General features: G+C 46.2%; 1 protein-coding gene across 1 annotated transcript in view; it reads left to right on the forward strand.

Annotated features, from left to right (window-relative positions):
* The window catches only part of AKAP10 (A-kinase anchoring protein 10), a 94,333-nt gene that overhangs the window by 54,148 nt on the left and 22,846 nt on the right, over positions 1-17,339 (forward strand). Inside the window, exons 6-10 of the mRNA XM_088453665.1 lie at positions 9,925-10,009; positions 10,331-10,454; positions 11,263-11,399; positions 14,879-15,023; positions 17,061-17,237. Coding sequence (XP_088309791.1) covers positions 9,925-10,009; positions 10,331-10,454; positions 11,263-11,399; positions 14,879-15,023; positions 17,061-17,237 — 668 coding nt within the window. The remainder of the gene's footprint in view (positions 1-9,924; positions 10,010-10,330; positions 10,455-11,262; positions 11,400-14,878; positions 15,024-17,060; positions 17,238-17,339) is intronic.

A 17,339-nucleotide genomic window follows, 5' to 3' on the forward strand; every position in this document is an offset into this window, starting at 1 on the left:
CCTGTTGTGAGTGTCGACATCTTAACTGTCAAACTCCCCACTACTTACCAATGGATGCAAATGGAGAAATAATTTAGGGAGAAAGTGTGACAGGGGTTTGGGTTCAGGTAGCGGCGAGCCCTACTTTATAGGGAGTGAGGTAGGGGGGAACACTGCTTCAGCAAACCTGATAGAAATGTTAAAATATGTTTAAGCTATTACAGATGCCTACTATTACTTCTAACATGAGAAGTAACGGTGTCGGGTAGGCTTGTTTTATGGAACATTAATAGATTAGGGGGAAGGTTCTGTTAATAGGATCCAGGTCATGTGCCTCACTTACTGCAAACTTCTTCCTGTGCTAGTTAATTAGCTGGATCAGATTTAGGGTCTGATTCAGAGACGGACGGCAATGCAATCTGAATTGCATTCACTTATGGATCACAGTTGCTAAAGTATGCTAATGCCTTTCAAAGCACAGCCGAGCATAGGGACAACCCACTGCTGCCTTCTCATTTCCGTCCGCCAACGTGCAATAACGTAAACATCAGTAATATCAACGCACAGAAGGCTGTCATGCAACGTGCAAGGCAAACACTGCAGCTCTCCTAGCATGCAGAGAGCTCTCATGCTGCGCAGGAGAACACAATGTCTAATTTATACACGCCCATGTGTCAGCGTTAAAATGGTCAGAGACACCTGCGTTCTTCTAACTCCACCCCCCCCTCCCCTTTACTTCCCCAAAGGCTGAATCCCTGTCGCTCACTTTGTGAATGGTTCCAATATACATACACAGTCGCAAAACAATCGCTGCGCGTTCTCAGTGCGGCGTTCGTCCATATGCAATAGCAAACAATCGCTGGTTCTGCAAAAATATCCCCATTTAGTCCTCCTCAGAATCAGGCCCTTAGATCACACTCCATGCTGGTTGCACGCCTGGGCCAATGCACTGGATGTTCCATGGTGACTGACATAGGATGCATTATGAAGGGTCTACTTAATTATGCCAAAAGTTAACCTCTTTAATAATATTATTTCTACTTCAGGGTCCATAGGGGGTCCACAGGGTTGACCTTGGGGTTATAGCTGGAACAGGATCCATGGGCACCACACAGTTAAGCTTTTAGCTCCCAGGATGCACTTGGGTCCTCCTCTATACCCCGCCCCCGAGCCACAGGCACCTCAGTGTAAGCTGGTGCCCGGCCGGAGTCGGTCACCGCGCAGGGGGGCTGCAGGAGCAGCCCCCAGAAGCTTTTTATTTTAAGTTAGATTTTATTTATTTTAATCTTTTTACTACAGACGGCAGCGAAGGGCTGTCTGTACAGACGCCCACGCTGCCGCTCTGATCCCCGACTGGCGCCACGACGCCAGTACTGATCTGGGGATCGCGGCGGGAGGGCAGAGTCCGTACTAGCCGGACTCTGTCTACCTCCCAGGACTGCTGCCGGAGTCGCCGGGGATTCAGGTAAGCCGCGCGTCGCTGGCTAGCGGCGGCGCGCGGAATGCCTTAAATGCAGTCCTTTAGCCTCCGGTCCTGGGGACAGACCGGAGGCTGCTGGCAGTGGCGGCGGGCCCCCCCCCATAACCCGTGGGACCACTAGACCACCAGGGATAAAGGGGCTAGCGGGAAGCCAGCATCCCTGGGGTTATGGCCAGCCAGGGGAGGAAGCCTTCCCTGTCAGCGGCTCCTCCCCTCAGCTCAGCGCTCCTTTCAGCACGCAGTCTGGCGTCGCTGAGCTGCAGTTACACGGCCACTCCTCCTCTGAGGTCTCCAGCGGCCATTTTCCCAGTGGCAGCGCAGATCTCAGGGAGCACGCGGACCGGTCCCCCTGTGTACCTCTCCTTTGATTAAGGACAGCGTACACAGCACTATAGCCCTCCCAGACACTGAATCTGGGCAGGTTGATTGTAGTGTAAAGGTGCAGTGAGTATATCTTCCTGCATGGTATGTGACTATTGCTAGTGCTGCCGTCTGTGCTTATTTTCTACTTACTGTCAGCTTATACCTATCCCTTTACTTCTCCTACAAGCCCTACAGGTGTGTGGGGGAGGGGCGTTTCTACTGACCTCACTTATATAGATCACGTATTTGTGAGGTCCGTCACATACAGTTGTGTGCTACTCAGTGCCATATTGTGGGCTGTTGTTCAGCACACCGGTGAGTGCGTTTTACTTCTACCCTGGTGCCAGATATATAATATATTCTGTCATGTCAGACGAGGAGGTTGAGCGCTCAGTGGCTCCGGTGTTGGCCTCCTGCGGACGCTGTTCTGCAGGAGTAGATAGGGAGGATTTGTCACAGGATGGCCTGTGTAGTCGATGCCAGGTGGCTCCTGGCCCATCCAGACCTTCTCTGGCGCAGGAACCACCGTGGGCGATGTTTTCTCAAGTGCTGGTGTCTATTGCGGACCGTCTGTCGGTCCCGACTGCTCTCCCTACTAGGGCGGTGCCCCAGCCGACCATCCCCCATTCCCCGGGTGTCCCGCAGTTATTGCGGAGTCCTCCTGGGTCTCAATCAGTAGGTCCCTATGCGGGGTTGCCTATGTATATACAGGTTTCCCCTGTGCCGCAGAAGCCTGTGGTACCTTTTCAGGCCCCTATGGCGACTCCTCCACCATGGGTGGATGTGCTCTCCAACTCCGTGCAAAATTTGGCGGCCGCTTCCTCGGCTTTTCAGTCAATGTTGCAGACTGACATGCCTTCTAGGATTTCAAAACGCCCACTCATGACACGGGCTGCTCAGGTATCGGACTCAGAGGGTTCCTCAGATGATGGGGAGGTCCCTGATGACACTGACTCGGACGCCTCGGTCCAGGAAATGGATACCAAGTCGTCCATTAATGTGCGAGCACTAGTTAGGGCGGTGCGAGCTATTCTTCTTATAGAGGATGAGGCACCGGTTCCTAAGTCGAAGTTTCCTAGTTTAAAAAAAACTAAGGTGGCTTCTGCGGTGTTTCCCCTGTCGGATCAGTTGATGGATCATATGGCGGTAGCTTGGCAGGCGCCCAGTAAGAGATTCCTTCCTCAGAAGCGGTTGGCTTCTAATTACCCCTTCCCTGAGGCACATTGTAAAAAATGGGAAACTCCACCGGCGGTGGATTCCCATGTCACCCGTTTAACTCGGTGCGCCACCTTACCATTACCGTCGATATCCTCGCTGAAGGATCCCACGGACAGGAAAGTTGAGACTTGCTTAAAGTCTATTTACTCCCTCTCCGGGGCGGTGGCCATCTCCTGGGTGGCCAAGGCCATTGAGGGTTGGGCCAATGCATTGGAAGATACCTTCCCAGACGACGCTCCGGATGTCCAGCGGGCGTTGTTGGGACAAGTGAGGGACGCTGCTTCTTACATTGGTGAAGCTTCTTTAGATGCTAGTCTGCTGACCTCGCGGGTATCGGCTGCAGCGGTGTCTGGCCGCCGATCCTTGTGGTTGCGGTCTCTGATTCAAAGAAGGGTCTGGAGGCCTTACCTTTCAATGGGGAATTACTATTTGGTCCGGACTTGGATAAAATAGTGGACACCCTGGCTAAATCCAAGTCGGCCTTCCTCCCTTCGGCGGCACTGCCTGCTAAGGTTCGGAGTTCGGCTTTTCGTTCCTTTCGGGTTCAGGGTAAGGCGAAAGGTCAGTCCTTCCCGAGACAGTCTGCGAGTAAGACTGCCTCTAAACCCAAGAAGCAAGCCTGGAGTGCTCGGCGCCCTTCTTCCAAGCAGGAAGATAAACCTGCGGCCTGATGGGACGGGCCTCCCTCTGGGGGACCTCAGAGTGGGAGGCCGACTTCTTCTATTTGCCCAGTGCTGGCACAATACCACCACGGATGCCTGGGTTCGAGAAGTGGTCTCCCAGGGGTACGCCCTGTCTTTTCGGCACAGACCACCCCACCAGTTTTTCTGCACAAGTCCTTCTCAGGTCAAGACCAAGGCGTTACAGGTTCAGGAGGCTATAGAGTCCTTGTTGAAAGCAGGGGTCATTGTTCCCGTTCCTCTATCACAACGAGGGACGGGGTATTATTCGTCTCTGTTTCTGGTGCAGAAACCCAATGGTTCTCATCGCCCTATCCTCAACTTGAAGTCTCTGAACAAATTCCTCAGAGTTCCCAAGTTCAGGATGGAAACGTTACGTTCCATCATTCTGGCGATGGAACCGGGGGATTACATGGTGTCCCTGGACATCCAGGACGCCTACCTCCATGTTCCGATAGCATTTTCACACCAGCGGTATCTGAGGTTCGCTATCCTTCAACACCACTATCAGTTCCGGGCGCTACCCTTTGGTCTCTCCACGGCACCAAGGGTGTTCACGAAGATTATGGCGGTCATGGCCGCACATCTTCGGAACCAGAATGTACGGCTGCTGCCGTATCTGGACGACCTCCTGTTGCTGGCGAGCTCCCCGGAGGTACTGCTTCAACATCTCCACCTGACGATCGCTTGCCTGCAAGCACACGGGTGGTTGATAGATTGGAAAAAGTCCTCCCTGATTCCATCACAGCGGATGGTTCATTTGGGAGCCCTGCTGGATTCGCGTCAGCAAAGGATCTTCCTGACTCCGGAGAAGGTCGCCTCCCTACAGCTGCGGATACACAGTTGCCTGAGCCGTTGCCGTCTGTCGGTCCATTCGGCTATGAGAGTTCTGGGGTCCATGGTGTCGACATTCGACATGGTGGAATTTGCCCAGTTCCAGTCCCGGCCCCTGCAGGGGCTGATTCTATCAGAATGGAACGGGTTACCTCACCGGATCCGCTCTCAGGTGCTGGTGTTGTCTCCGGACGTTCGGCAATCTTTGGCTTGGTGGCTTCAGACAACTCATCTGGTCGAGGGGCGCCCATTTTGGATCCCGGACTGGGTCCTGCTCACGACGGATGCCAGTCTCCGGGGTTGGGGGGCAGTGACCGGCTCTTTGTCGCTTCAGGGTCGTTCGTCAGCGGAAGAAGCACTTCTCCCCATCAACATCCTGGAACTGCGGACAGTATACAGGGCCCCGCAGTCGTCCGGCCCCGCTCTTCACTGAAGGGCGGTACAGGTGCAGTCCGACAACGCCACCACGGTGGCGTATATCAACCACCAAGGCGGAACTCGCAGTCAGGCAGCGATGTCGGAGGTGTCTCGTATCCTGACTTGGGCGGAGGGTCACATTCCGGCGATCTCGGCGGTCTTCATCCCCGGAGTCCTCAATTGGGAGGCGGACTTCCTCAGCCGTCACGACGTGCATCCCGGGGAATGGTCGCTTCACCCAGAGGTGTTTCAGCTACTCGTGGACAGGTGGGGACTGCCGGAGCTGGACTTGATGGCCTCCCGTCACAATCACAAGTTGCCCGTTTACGGGTCAAGGACAAGAGACGCAGGCGCAAGTCTGGTGGACGCGCTGTCGGTGAAATGGACGTTTCCCCTGGCGTATCTGTTTCCTCCGCTATCCCTGCTTCCTCGGGTTCTGCGGAAATTCAAGCAGGACGGCGGCATGCTCGTGCTGGTAGCTCCGGCGTGGCCCAGACGTCCTTGGTACTCCGATCTCAGGAGCCTCTCCATCGACGCTCCGTACCTTCTTCCTCAGCGTCGGGACCTGTTGTCTCAGGGGCCCTGCCTTTACCCGGATCTGGGTCGGCTGTCTTTGACGGCGTGGCTCTTGAGACAGCCGTCTTGAGGTCTCGGGGCTTCTCCAGTTCGGTTATTGGTACCATGCTCAGGGCACGCAAGCCTGCTTCAGCACGGATTTATCACAGAGTGTGGCACACTTACTTTCAGTGGTGTGAGTCCAGACATTATGATCCTCAGGTGTTCCGAGTTTCTAGGATCTTGGAATTTCTTCAGTCAGGATTGGATCTCGGCTTACGCCTTGCATCTCTGAAGGTTCATGTGTCCGCCTTGTCCGTGTGGTTTCAACAGCGGATTGCAATACTACCGGACGTTCACACCTTTTTCCAAGGTGTTCTCAGGATCCAGCCTCCCTTTGTGCCTCCTGTGGCTCCTTGGGACTTGGCGGTGGTGCTACGGGTCCTGCAGGGTCCTCCGTTTGAGCCTCTTGAGGCGGTGGAGCTCAAGTGGCTGACATTTAAGACGGTTTTTCTCCTGGCAATTGCTTCGGCCAGGAGGGTGTCTGAATTGGGGGCGCTTTCCTGTCGCCCTCTTTTCCTGATTTTTCACCAGGACAGAGCGGTGCTCCGCACTCGTCCTGAGTTTTTGCCCAAAGTGGTCTCGAAGTTCCATATTAATCAGGAACTTGTTGTGCCAGCTTTTCAGTCCCCTGATCTTTCAGCTGGTGAGACTTCCTTAGATGTGGTCCGGGCGCTTAGAATTTATGTAGACCGGACGGCTTCGGTTAGGAAGTCTGATTCCTTGTTTATCCTCTTTGGTTTTCACAAGAGGGGTTGGCCTGCCAACAAACAAACGTTAGCCCGTTGGCTTCGTTCCGTTATTTGTGAGGCTTATGCACAGGAGGGCTTACCTGTGCCAGCCTCTGTTAAGGCTCATTCCACTCGTTCTGTGGGTCCCTCTTGGGCTGCTAGACGTGGCGCTTCTGCTGTTCAGCTGTGTAAGGCGGCCACTTGGTCTTCAATTCAAACGTTTTTGAGGTTCTATGCGTTTGACACCTTTGCCTCTCAGGATGCATCCTTTGGGCGCCGGGTACTCCTTTCAGCACAGGAGCGTCCCCGCCCTTAGTTGTACTGCTTTGGGACATCCCCAAGGTCAACCCTGTGGACCCCCTATGGACCCTGAAGTAGAAAACAAGAGATATGGTAAGAACTTACCTTTGTTATCTCTGTTTCTACGAAGTCCATAGGGTCCACAGGGCGCCCGCCCTGACGCACCTGGCTTCAAATGGGCTGTGTGGCTGGTCACCGGTTTTCCGTCTCCCATTTCTGTGAGTATGGTTTCTTGTGTGTTCCAGTCTTCCTTCTCTCTGTTCCATATTCTCCTCCGGCCTAGGCTGCTTACCAACTGAGGTGCCTGTGGCTCGGGGGCGGGGTATAGAGGAGGACCCAAGTGCATCCTGGGAGCTAAAAGCTTAACTGTGTGGTGCCCATGGATCCTGTTCCAGCTATAACCCCAAGGTCAACCCTGTGGACCCTATGGACTTCGTAGAAACAGAGATAACAAAGGTAAGTTCTTACCATATCTCTTGTTGTTTCATCATATTGAGAGCCCTTTCAGTAGTGTATGTAGCTGAGCACAAAGACACCAGCAGCTGTTTGGGGATTGGACCAGAATGACTTTGTCAGTGATTCAGTCATGGACATTTCTCAGCCCTGAGTGGTCATTAATCCCATCAGATTTCCCCTTTTCCAGCAATCTTTTGCACAGAAAGCATTAATAGGAGATCTCGGTATGATAGAAATATTCAAATATATCAGAGTATTTCTTAAAGAGAAAGACATGTCTAGAACTAAGGGACATACTTTGATATTGTAGGGAGGAAGTGTGAAAGCTAACCAAGGAATAACGTTGCTACAGAAAGGGTGATGGATCCATTATTGCATGGAACAAACATACGACCCTATAATGACTTAGATATAACCTATTTAAATAAACCCATAGCAATCACACACAACAAAGGGTGGTCTAGACTGGCCTGTAAATTCTCTTCTGGTGTCAAATTCTGGCGAGGTAAATATCATTATATCCTTCTCTGCTGTTTGTGCAGAGATAATCAGTATACATACGCAGCTGTCATTTCGTTCAGGTACTGGTTTCTTTTTTTTTCCCCTATGATTGACTGTCGGACAGATTTAGGGGGGTATTTTTCAAAGCTGGGAGATAAAATAGTAAAAAGTAAATGAGCAACCAATCAGCCTCCTAACTATCCTTTTATAAACACAGCCTGCAAAATGTAAATTGGAAGCTGATAGGTTAGTACTTTATCTCTCATAATTTTATCTCTCTCCCAACTTTGATAAATACCCTCCTCAGAGGGAGAAACCTGTTCTATTTTTTCATAAACCTTCAAGAGTTTGGTACTTAAACGACTTTTCCACTTTAAATAGTTGCTTTGCTTCAGCCTTCACAGCAATAATAGTAGTAAGGTGGGATTTCCACCCATGGGGCCAAACCATTTGCTGCTGTGCTCGCTTATAGCTGTAACCTCTGCTGATAACCTTCTGTGCTGCTCAGCATTCTGTGTGAAAGGAGAGATCTCACTAAGCCGCTCTAAGTGAGAGACTTATAGCTGCTATGTTGCATATTCCACCTATGGAGATATAAGAGAAGCGGCCGAGGTGACCGGCAGAGTACCCAGCTATGTGCAAGTGCCTGAACCTTGCCAAAAAAGATATGGATTGTGACCACAGGGTAAGGGTGCCATTATTAGTAGTACTGGGAAGAGAAGATTTAGTACAAGGGTTGCTTAAAATGGAAAGCATGTTTTTATTAGACTTCATTATCTATATTTTTTCCATTGGCTGAGTTAAATCCTCAAGCAGTTGTTTCTTCTGAAAAACGTAATCCGTGTCACCGTTTTTGTGCTACGTTTAAAATCATGATAATATGCCCAAGGACCACACCAAAAATATATTCCTGTACACTGTATTTTCACCCAAACCTCAATTTTTTCCTTGTGTACGTGAAGCATAATATAAGATAACAAAAAATGTCATATGATGTACTCCACATGAAGATAAAGTATTAAATATAAGTTTAAGCCCTCTCCTTTTGTGTTGTGCTTTTATAGTTGCACATCTTGCATCTGACCTTGTGAGGTGCACTGTTCAGTAGCTTTGGTTGGTGAAAGCAGGCTACTGAAGCAGCACAATTAGTATCTTTGGGGTCTCCTCTCCTCTCCTGTTCCTGTAGTCTTGTGCTGGAACACTCCTCTTGAGCTTCTATTTGCAGCGAGTGGTGCGCTATGTGCCGAGTGCCAACACTGATAACTGGCGCTGGAACACAGGAGGAGAAGGGTGCCCACGCCAGTCTCCTCCTCCTCTTTGATGAGCTGTCCGCTACGCAGACAGCAATTGAATGGAGAAACACCACAAACTCCTCATCTTATTGGCCGATGTGCGTTTGGTACCTGATGATTTTGCTGAACATAGTCCTTCACCTAGTATAGCACGTAAACTACGCGCAATAGCGAGTAAGTGCGATCATTGTGCATGGTAACCTGATAAAATGCATTGTTCTCCTAACTCGTGTGGGGGTCGCATTGTTTTTTCAGAGGAAATTTGTAGTTTTATTTTTGTTGCACACCCCTGAGCAGATGAAAAGGTAGGGAAATGCCATCCCAATGAAAAATAATGTACTTGGAGGGACTTAAATAGTGTAATTTGGCCAATAAAGATGTCATTTTCTGGTGACGTTCTCTAAATAGCTGAAAATGGGTTAAATGCAGGACATGTACAGTATGTAGTGCTGTTTGATGGGAAAAGGGGGTTTTGAACTTGCCGATGAGTTACAAGTGTTTTTTTCCAACATTTTACAAATTATAAAGACCAAAAAAAAAAACACTTTACAGTATTTTGGGGTATAAAAAATGTCTGTAAAGACTGTATTTGCTGAAAAACACTTTCTGGCTATAATTTTTCCACGATTACTGAAAAAATGTAAAAATGAACCATTTGCTACTTTTTAAGACCCTTCAATGCTTTACTTACGGCCACTAACCGTCTTTTATACGGTCCTGCTATCTCAGTTGCCACTATTTTGGGGTCCAGGATGATTTTCTCACTTATTCATGCACATCTGCCAAGTCGCTTTTTGTAGAAAAAACGTGCGACATTGCCATGAGTCCTGCAGATCGCCATTGCCGTGATGTATGCATGTTTTATGATGCAAGTTCACGTTTGTAAATAATTTAATTGACCCCATGGATTGATATTACTGTACAGTATTTACAATACTATAATCGTGCAGTATTCATAACATAGACGTTGGCATTTTTGCACTGTATTTTGAAGAATAATAGGAAATTGGTTTAAGACGAAATGTGCATGACCCAATAAAATGTGTTCTTGTTTGCAGCAAAGATCTGTGGTGAGGACGGACAAGTGGACCCCAACTGCTTTGTCACAGCACAGTCCATAGTATTTAATGCCATGGAACAAGAGTGAGTTTTTATTGTCATATACTGTTTATATTGGCATAATGGGAGATTTACACAACAAATGTCCAACATTATATCCAACAATAATGTGTTTTCCTACAACAAGTGAAATGTTAAAGCCATACATTTTATTTATTAATTTTAAGCAGTTTATGAAAGTTTCCCTGTTGCTGACATTGTCAAGAGTGTAAACATTCTTCTCCATTCTGTGCCGTCCTGCTATATGGTCGGTCGGTAGGGTCTGTCGGTGCGTTTGATCAGTGTATAGCCAGCAATACACAGCAAAGTATAGATGCTTATGACCTTTCTCACCATTGTATACAGGCACTTTTCTGAATTTTTGCGAAGTCAGCATTTCTGTAAATACCAGATTGAGGTGTTGACCAGTGGAACAGTTTACCTGTCGGATATATTGTTCTGTGAATCCGCTCTCTTTTATTTCTCAGAGGTAAGTGCACCTATTTCAGTACCTTTTCAGCCCGTGGCTAAACCCAGATGTCTATTCCGTTGTGTATCCAATCGCAGCAACAATCTCTGCTGGTATCATTATTTCTTTTCAAGCCAGTTCTGTCATAAATGACACTTTGTTAGCACTACAGAGTGATTGCTGTGAGCATACGTGTCAGTAGCAGAACACACCAACTAGTCTAAATGAGATTCATATGATTTTTTTTCAGTAATTATTCTGATACACATGTGATGTCTGAACACAAAGTCACAACACAATACTAACAACAATAATAGACTAACACTAGCGCCTCTACATTCGGCAGCACTTGACACTGGGGGATAGTCTCATAAGTAGTTCCCCTTCCACAAAATATAAATGCAAACAAAAGTGTCTATGCGTCAAACAATGTTAGGAGTTTTTCCAAGTTCACCAATGGTATCCACAGCTATAGGATGTATTCACCACTCCATGTAAGAACCATCTGTTCTTCTGTCTTTAAAAAGTTGGATCCACTTTCTTGCAATCCTAAATACAGTACAGTATTTAGGAACTTGGAAAAAATCCTAACATTGTTTGGCGCATAGACGCTGTTTTGTTTGCACTACACAATACTAGATTAAAGTGGCCCTTCCCCGACACAGGTTTGCCGTTTGGGGCAATTTGCTACCTGTAAGGCCAAATGGATACATGACCCATTTATATAATTTGAGCTTGCGTAATGCACAAAGTTATCTGTATATTTAATTATCTTGGCCTATTAAAAAGTGGTAACTGTTTTATTTTGTTGTTGTTTTCTTAATACCAGTATATGGAAAAAGAAGATGCAGTAAATATATTACAATTCTGGCTGGCTGCCAACAACTTCCAGTCTCAGCTTGCAGCCAAGAACGGCCAATACGATGGGCAGGAGGCGCAGAACGACGCAATGATCCTCTATGATAAGTAAGCATTGCGCCTTATAGGCAGCATTATAAAGTTGGCATCGAAGCTTTCATGTTAGAGGAAAATCGCAGACATCCACAATAAATATTACATGAGGTGAATGTGCACATAAATAGGAAGTGGAGCTATGACCCTTTCTGCACATAGAAGGCTGCATAGCATTCACCATGAGAGCAGTGGTTACTGTACATACTCTGTGTGATGTTCCAATGTTACTAAGGACCAGGCTCGTATAGATCAGTCAGACAAGCTGGGTGTAATGTGTTCCCCTATTATACAGACACAATGACACACATTTGCAAGGTACAACGCAATTTTATTAAGTTGTAATGAATGTTCAGTAAAGTAACCTGTAAGGGTGCAAGAGTACGCAACAAATTCTATACCTAGTAATATATAAGCAATTCATAGCAAGTCCAAGCTCTTGTGGCAACATGCATTAAACAACTTTAGGCCTTGCAGGTATACACCGTTTGTGAAGTGTAAGCTCTTGTGTCAGCATACAATAAATAACCATAAGCATTGCAGGAGTATACGGAATCGGTGAAGTGTAAGCTCTTGTGGTAATATGCATTAAACAACTTTTAAGCCTTGCAGGTATACACAGTTCAATGAATTGTAAGTGCGACCGCACACAATAAATAACCATAAGCATTGCAGGAGTATACGGAGTCAGTGAAGTGTAAGCTCTTGTGTCAGCATACAATAAATAACCATAAGCATTGCAGGAGTATACGGAATCGGTGAAGTGCAAGCTCTTGTGGTAACATGCATTAAACAGCTCTAGGCCCTGCAGGTATGCACAGTTCAATGAATTATAAGCGCGACCGCACACTATAAATAACCATAAGCATTGCAGGAGTATACAGAGTTAGTGAAGTTCAAGCTCTTGTGGCAAGATGCATTAAACCTAAACTCTGTGGGCCTTTTTCTCACCTTCCCAAATATAAAGACCATAGTCTAAGGACAGAGGGAACCTTAAATCCCCACCCTTCTCAGCATCCACAGAGAGAATTTATTAACAGTAAAAAGTGTCCTTCTATACCAGGGATCTGTGCTCCCCTTCTATAATGTCCAGAGCCTAAGGTTTGTTTGTTTGTTTGTTTTTTTTTTACACCAGCAGCAGAGGATAGTAAATAACCAGTGTCTCACCCTCCTAAGCAGTGCCCAGCTCCTCCTCTCCACAGCGACCACTCTCTCCAGTGCTTGTCTTGCGCAGGGCAGGTTTTCCAGTAGTGGGCTCTTTAATCAGTGGTCAGTGGCAACAGTGCTCTCCTAGGGTCCTCGTCTGTTTATCCTCAGTGGTGTCGCCCTCTTCAGCGGTCTTCTCCCCGGCAACAGGGGTCTTCCTGACAATGGGCAGGGGCAGGACAGCTCCACCTCTCTCAGGATCGTCAATCCGGCTCCAGGGTCCTCCACTGAGTCCTCTTCTTCCAGTGGTAGCTCTCTCCGTGGCAATCTTTAGAGAGGGGTCCTTCCAAGCTCCTGAGGCTGCCAGGTGTGTCTACACACTGCCTGCCCATTCTGAAAGTGCTGATGATGGGGGTCCTCTGGTGAGGGGGTCCTCTGGTCTCTTGACTCGCAGCCGGCCAGCAGCAACATTCCTAAGAGCCAAGTGTCCAGGCTTCACACCCCGTCAGCAGCAGTGCTTCTACTCTGGCAGGGTTCCAGACAGCAGGCACTCCACTCAGGTAGCGGCAGCTCAGTCGTCTTCCAGGTTTCTCTGATCCTGCAGCCGACCTCCTCGGCAGGGGCCCAGTCACTGACAGGTATGTGCTTTTCGGGGGGTTGGTGTCCTCTCTCCGATCTGGTAGCACTTTTCTTTAGTCCGGCAGCAGCAACAACAGCATCCCCCTGGCGTTCCGCAGCTGTAACCAACGCGGAGGGCAGGCTCTAAGCTCCAGTACGGTGATCACCGGCCGGATTCCATTGCAGGGACCCACCGGCATTCTTCTTCGATGGTCCGCGCACACAAAGGCTCCACAGGTCCTGCTCTGCATTTTCATTGCCTATGACACCCCTCTGCTGCTCTCCCTGCAGATACAGTGTAACTCTCTTCCCTGCTACATGACAACACCGCTGCACATCTCTCTCTGCTGCCACTTTTTATATACTTGGAAGGTGCAGGATCCGCCTCTGCTCCTGGGTCCCCTGCTTCTCACAAGCTCTGGGCCCCCATGAATGACAGCCTCCAGGCTCCTCTGCCCTACAACCCTGTTCTCCAATGGTGGCACGCGGGGGAATCTGCCCTGTCTGCGCAGGCTCAGTGACAGCCAGGCTGACATGGTCAATGAGAGTTCAACTACCTGCTGCCAAAGGATTTAATGGGGACCAACCTAACTACCATATATATGAGGAAAAAAAACTACTGGGCCCGCAGCACATCTATAAGCCACTACAATTTTATAATAAATAAATGAAAAAGGTGGGATGGCCCTTTTTAACATTTGGGGTTACACACCCTGCACACAACATTTTACTGTTAAACTAATCTAAACTTGAATTGTCCATTTTGTGTGATGTTATTGCTTATTTACGGTACGGCGATCCTCTTTATACAGCGAGCCCCCCAAGTAGTGTAAGAGTCCAGCGACGCTTTCTTCGTTCCAGCTGAGGCAGCACTCTCTGATTCTGTCTGTTCTACAATATGACTAATATTATTATTGTCATCATTGGTTGTGTATAGCGCCACCATATAAAACAATGCTTTCCAGAGTATTGTATTGTTCACATCAAGGGGTAGATTTATCAAAGCTTGGAAAGAAGTACCAACCAATATGCTTCAGTAATTTTTCGAACACAGGCTGTAAAATAACAGTTAGAAGCTGATTGGTACATTGTCTCTCTCCAAGCTTTGATAAATCTCCCCCTGAATTCCCTACCACACACTAGGACTAGTTTAGTCAGAAGCTAATTTAACCTACCAGTATGGTTTTTTGGACTAGGAAAGAAAACCAGAGCATGCAGAGGTAAACCACACAAACATGGGGAAGACATACAAACCTAACATGGTACCTTGATCAGAATTAAGCCTATAGCCCCGGTTCTGTGTGGTTTATCTTACATATTTCCTGCCTAATCAGAAGCAAGATCATTATCTAAATCCCAGCACAAACAACTTGTACACAAAAATCTCATAATTATTTATTTTAATACCAGTTATTTATATAATGCATACATATTCCACAGTACTTTACAGAGAATATTTGGCCATTCCCATCAGTCTCTGCCCCAGTGGAGCTTACAATCTATATTCCCTACCACAGGTGTACACACACACATACACACTAGGGGTAATTTGTATGTCAGGAGTCATTTAACCTACCAGTACATTTTCTACACTTGCTGTTTCTTGATTCCGTTATGGGATAGGTTTGTTTTGAACATTAAGCACAAATCTACTGTTTGTAACTGAGCATGATCTATAACCATATACATAGCTCTCTTTATCTGAAGCATTTCTTCTTCGTCACATCTAGGTATTTTTCCCTACAAGCAACACACCCTTTAGGCTTTGATGACTCTGTCCGGCTGGAAATTGAGTCCAACATTTGCAGGGAGGGTGGTCCACTCCCAAACTGCTTCACCACTCCATTACGTCAGGCTTGGACTACCATGGAAAAGGTGAGGTTGTGGCACAGACACCAGGGGGTTTATTTACTACAACCCGACACTTCTGGTTCGTGTTTATGCCCAATATTTAAATGGGGCAGTGCTTTTATTATCGAGACATAGCTAGTAAAAGCACTGCCCTTTTAAATATCGGACATAGACTCGAGCAGAAGTGTCGGGTTATAAATAAACCCCCTGGCTTCTTAGCCGGCTGGAGCATGCATTTTCTATATCGGAAACAAAACCGAGCATTAACCAGGCTTGATTTTGACTTGTTTATTACAGTAACATTTTCACTGGGTAATAATAAAATATTCTATATATGCATTTTTTATTTTACTAGTTCTGATATCTACTTTAAATATACCTATTATTGGAAGCTGTGCTCGATATCAATTATAGGTATTGAATGTTAAGGAAAGTTTAGCAAAGTTTGTTTATTGGGACTGGTAGTATATTCTTACATCATTTTTTTGTTTTCAAAATATATAATATGACACTAGTTGAAATATGATTGAAGGAGACCTTTTGCCACATTACTAAAATGCAACTTAAATCTTTTCCTCCACTTTGTACAAATCTATAGCAAGCTTAAGCTAAATTGTTTTCAATTGTGTGATGAAAGATTAACGATAGGGTGTTTATTTTATGTTCCCTATTTGTGCTCTACATTGCATTGGGGAACATATTGTGATGGCATTCTTTAACCTCTTCACTGCTGAGAGTTTTCGCACCTTTGTGCTGAGGCCATGTCTTCACATTTGCACTCGTCACATTCCAACATCAATATCGATGATTTTTTTGTGCGGTACCTGCACAAGTTGGACTTTTTTTTTTCTAGAAGACTTTGTATTTTCAGAAAATACCATTAGTCTTTTTATTCTAACACAAAAAATGTTTAAACCTAAATGACCAAAAAAGTATTTTCTTTTTATTGAAATTCAAGAAAGGGTACCAATGCAAATGTAATTTTTTTTTCTGTCTTATAAGCACCACAAAGAAATACTTTTGTGGGGTTTGTTTCTCCAATATTCTAGATTTTCAAAATAGTAAAAAGCAGGATTCTATGTGTAGGTTTTGACAAATTTGCACTTGAAATGAAAATGCATATATATTTTTTTTTCATTTTTGCTGTTTCACTTTAAACTCTTAGGCCTACTATATTTTAAACTTGGACAACCTACCTCATTAGGTGAGGGATCACTTTCTTATTTTGCACGAGATGAGGGGGTATGGACTTTCGATACCCTCCATCTGTGGAAAATGTGATTTTTTATTTTTTTTTTAAATTCGTTTTTTTGTGTATAGTTTCCGTTATTGTTTGGTGATCACCACATAATAACTAATAAGGGTGCACTTTTTTTTAAGTAGGGGACTCTCCTCTTTCAAACAAAAGTGCCCCCGTCTTTCTATCTTATACGGTGGAGACTTAAAGTCCCTCCCCCCACTTTTTTCATTAATTTTTTTTGTTTAAAAGATCAGTGTGCATGCAACAGCGCTCCATATTTCTTTCCTTTGCCAAGACTAATCTTTTTATGGGGCTTATATTAAAAAAAGGGACAAGGACCAAAAATGTAGTTAAGATAAACTTTTACTTTGAAAACCGCAAGTGTAACCACATTTGTCTAGATAGACATTTCAGGCACAAACCAGCGATTTTCCCATAAGGGGTTTCTACTTCAGGTCCCACAAAGAACTGCTCACTTGTTATGGAGCCACTTGCAAACTGCTCCTTCTTTCCTAATTTCTATAACCTATACATTGGGACTGGAAAATCCCTATCAAAATACTGTACAAATTTGCTGAGTGTCAAGAAAGGTGGTTCTAGTGGTCAAGGCAGGAAATAAACAATTAGACCCTGAGTCAACATTACATTAACATTTTATTGAAAACTGTAAAATTGTGATTACCTAGTCTTATGTTTGCTGGCTTTGTTACTGAATACTTGTAGTATATACCCTACCATCATGTTTTTCTTCATATGTTTTCCTGTATTTTATGTTTCATTCTTTGTCAGTAGTACTTATTGCATGAATATATATATTTCAGGTCTTCTTGCCTGGCTTTCTCTCCAGCAATCTGTATTATAAGTACTTGAACGATCTGATCCACTCAGTACGAGGGGATGACTATAGTTGGACTGGAGCAGGGAATCCCAGCCAAGGGAATCAAGGCACTCCCAACCATGTGCCCTATGCGGGCACGTCAGACACCTCTTCCTCCCAGGTACTGCTCCACCATGAAGCTAGATGATAGCAAACACTGTGTGTATACACTTTGTTCTAAGCAAGCCATAAGACTCCATAATTAGTGCCATCTAGGAAGTAA

This window comes from Taudactylus pleione, unplaced genomic scaffold (assembly GCF_031769625.1).
Source record: "Taudactylus pleione unplaced genomic scaffold, aTauple2 ptg000585l, whole genome shotgun sequence".
NCBI lineage: Eukaryota > Metazoa > Chordata > Amphibia > Anura > Myobatrachidae > Taudactylus > Taudactylus pleione.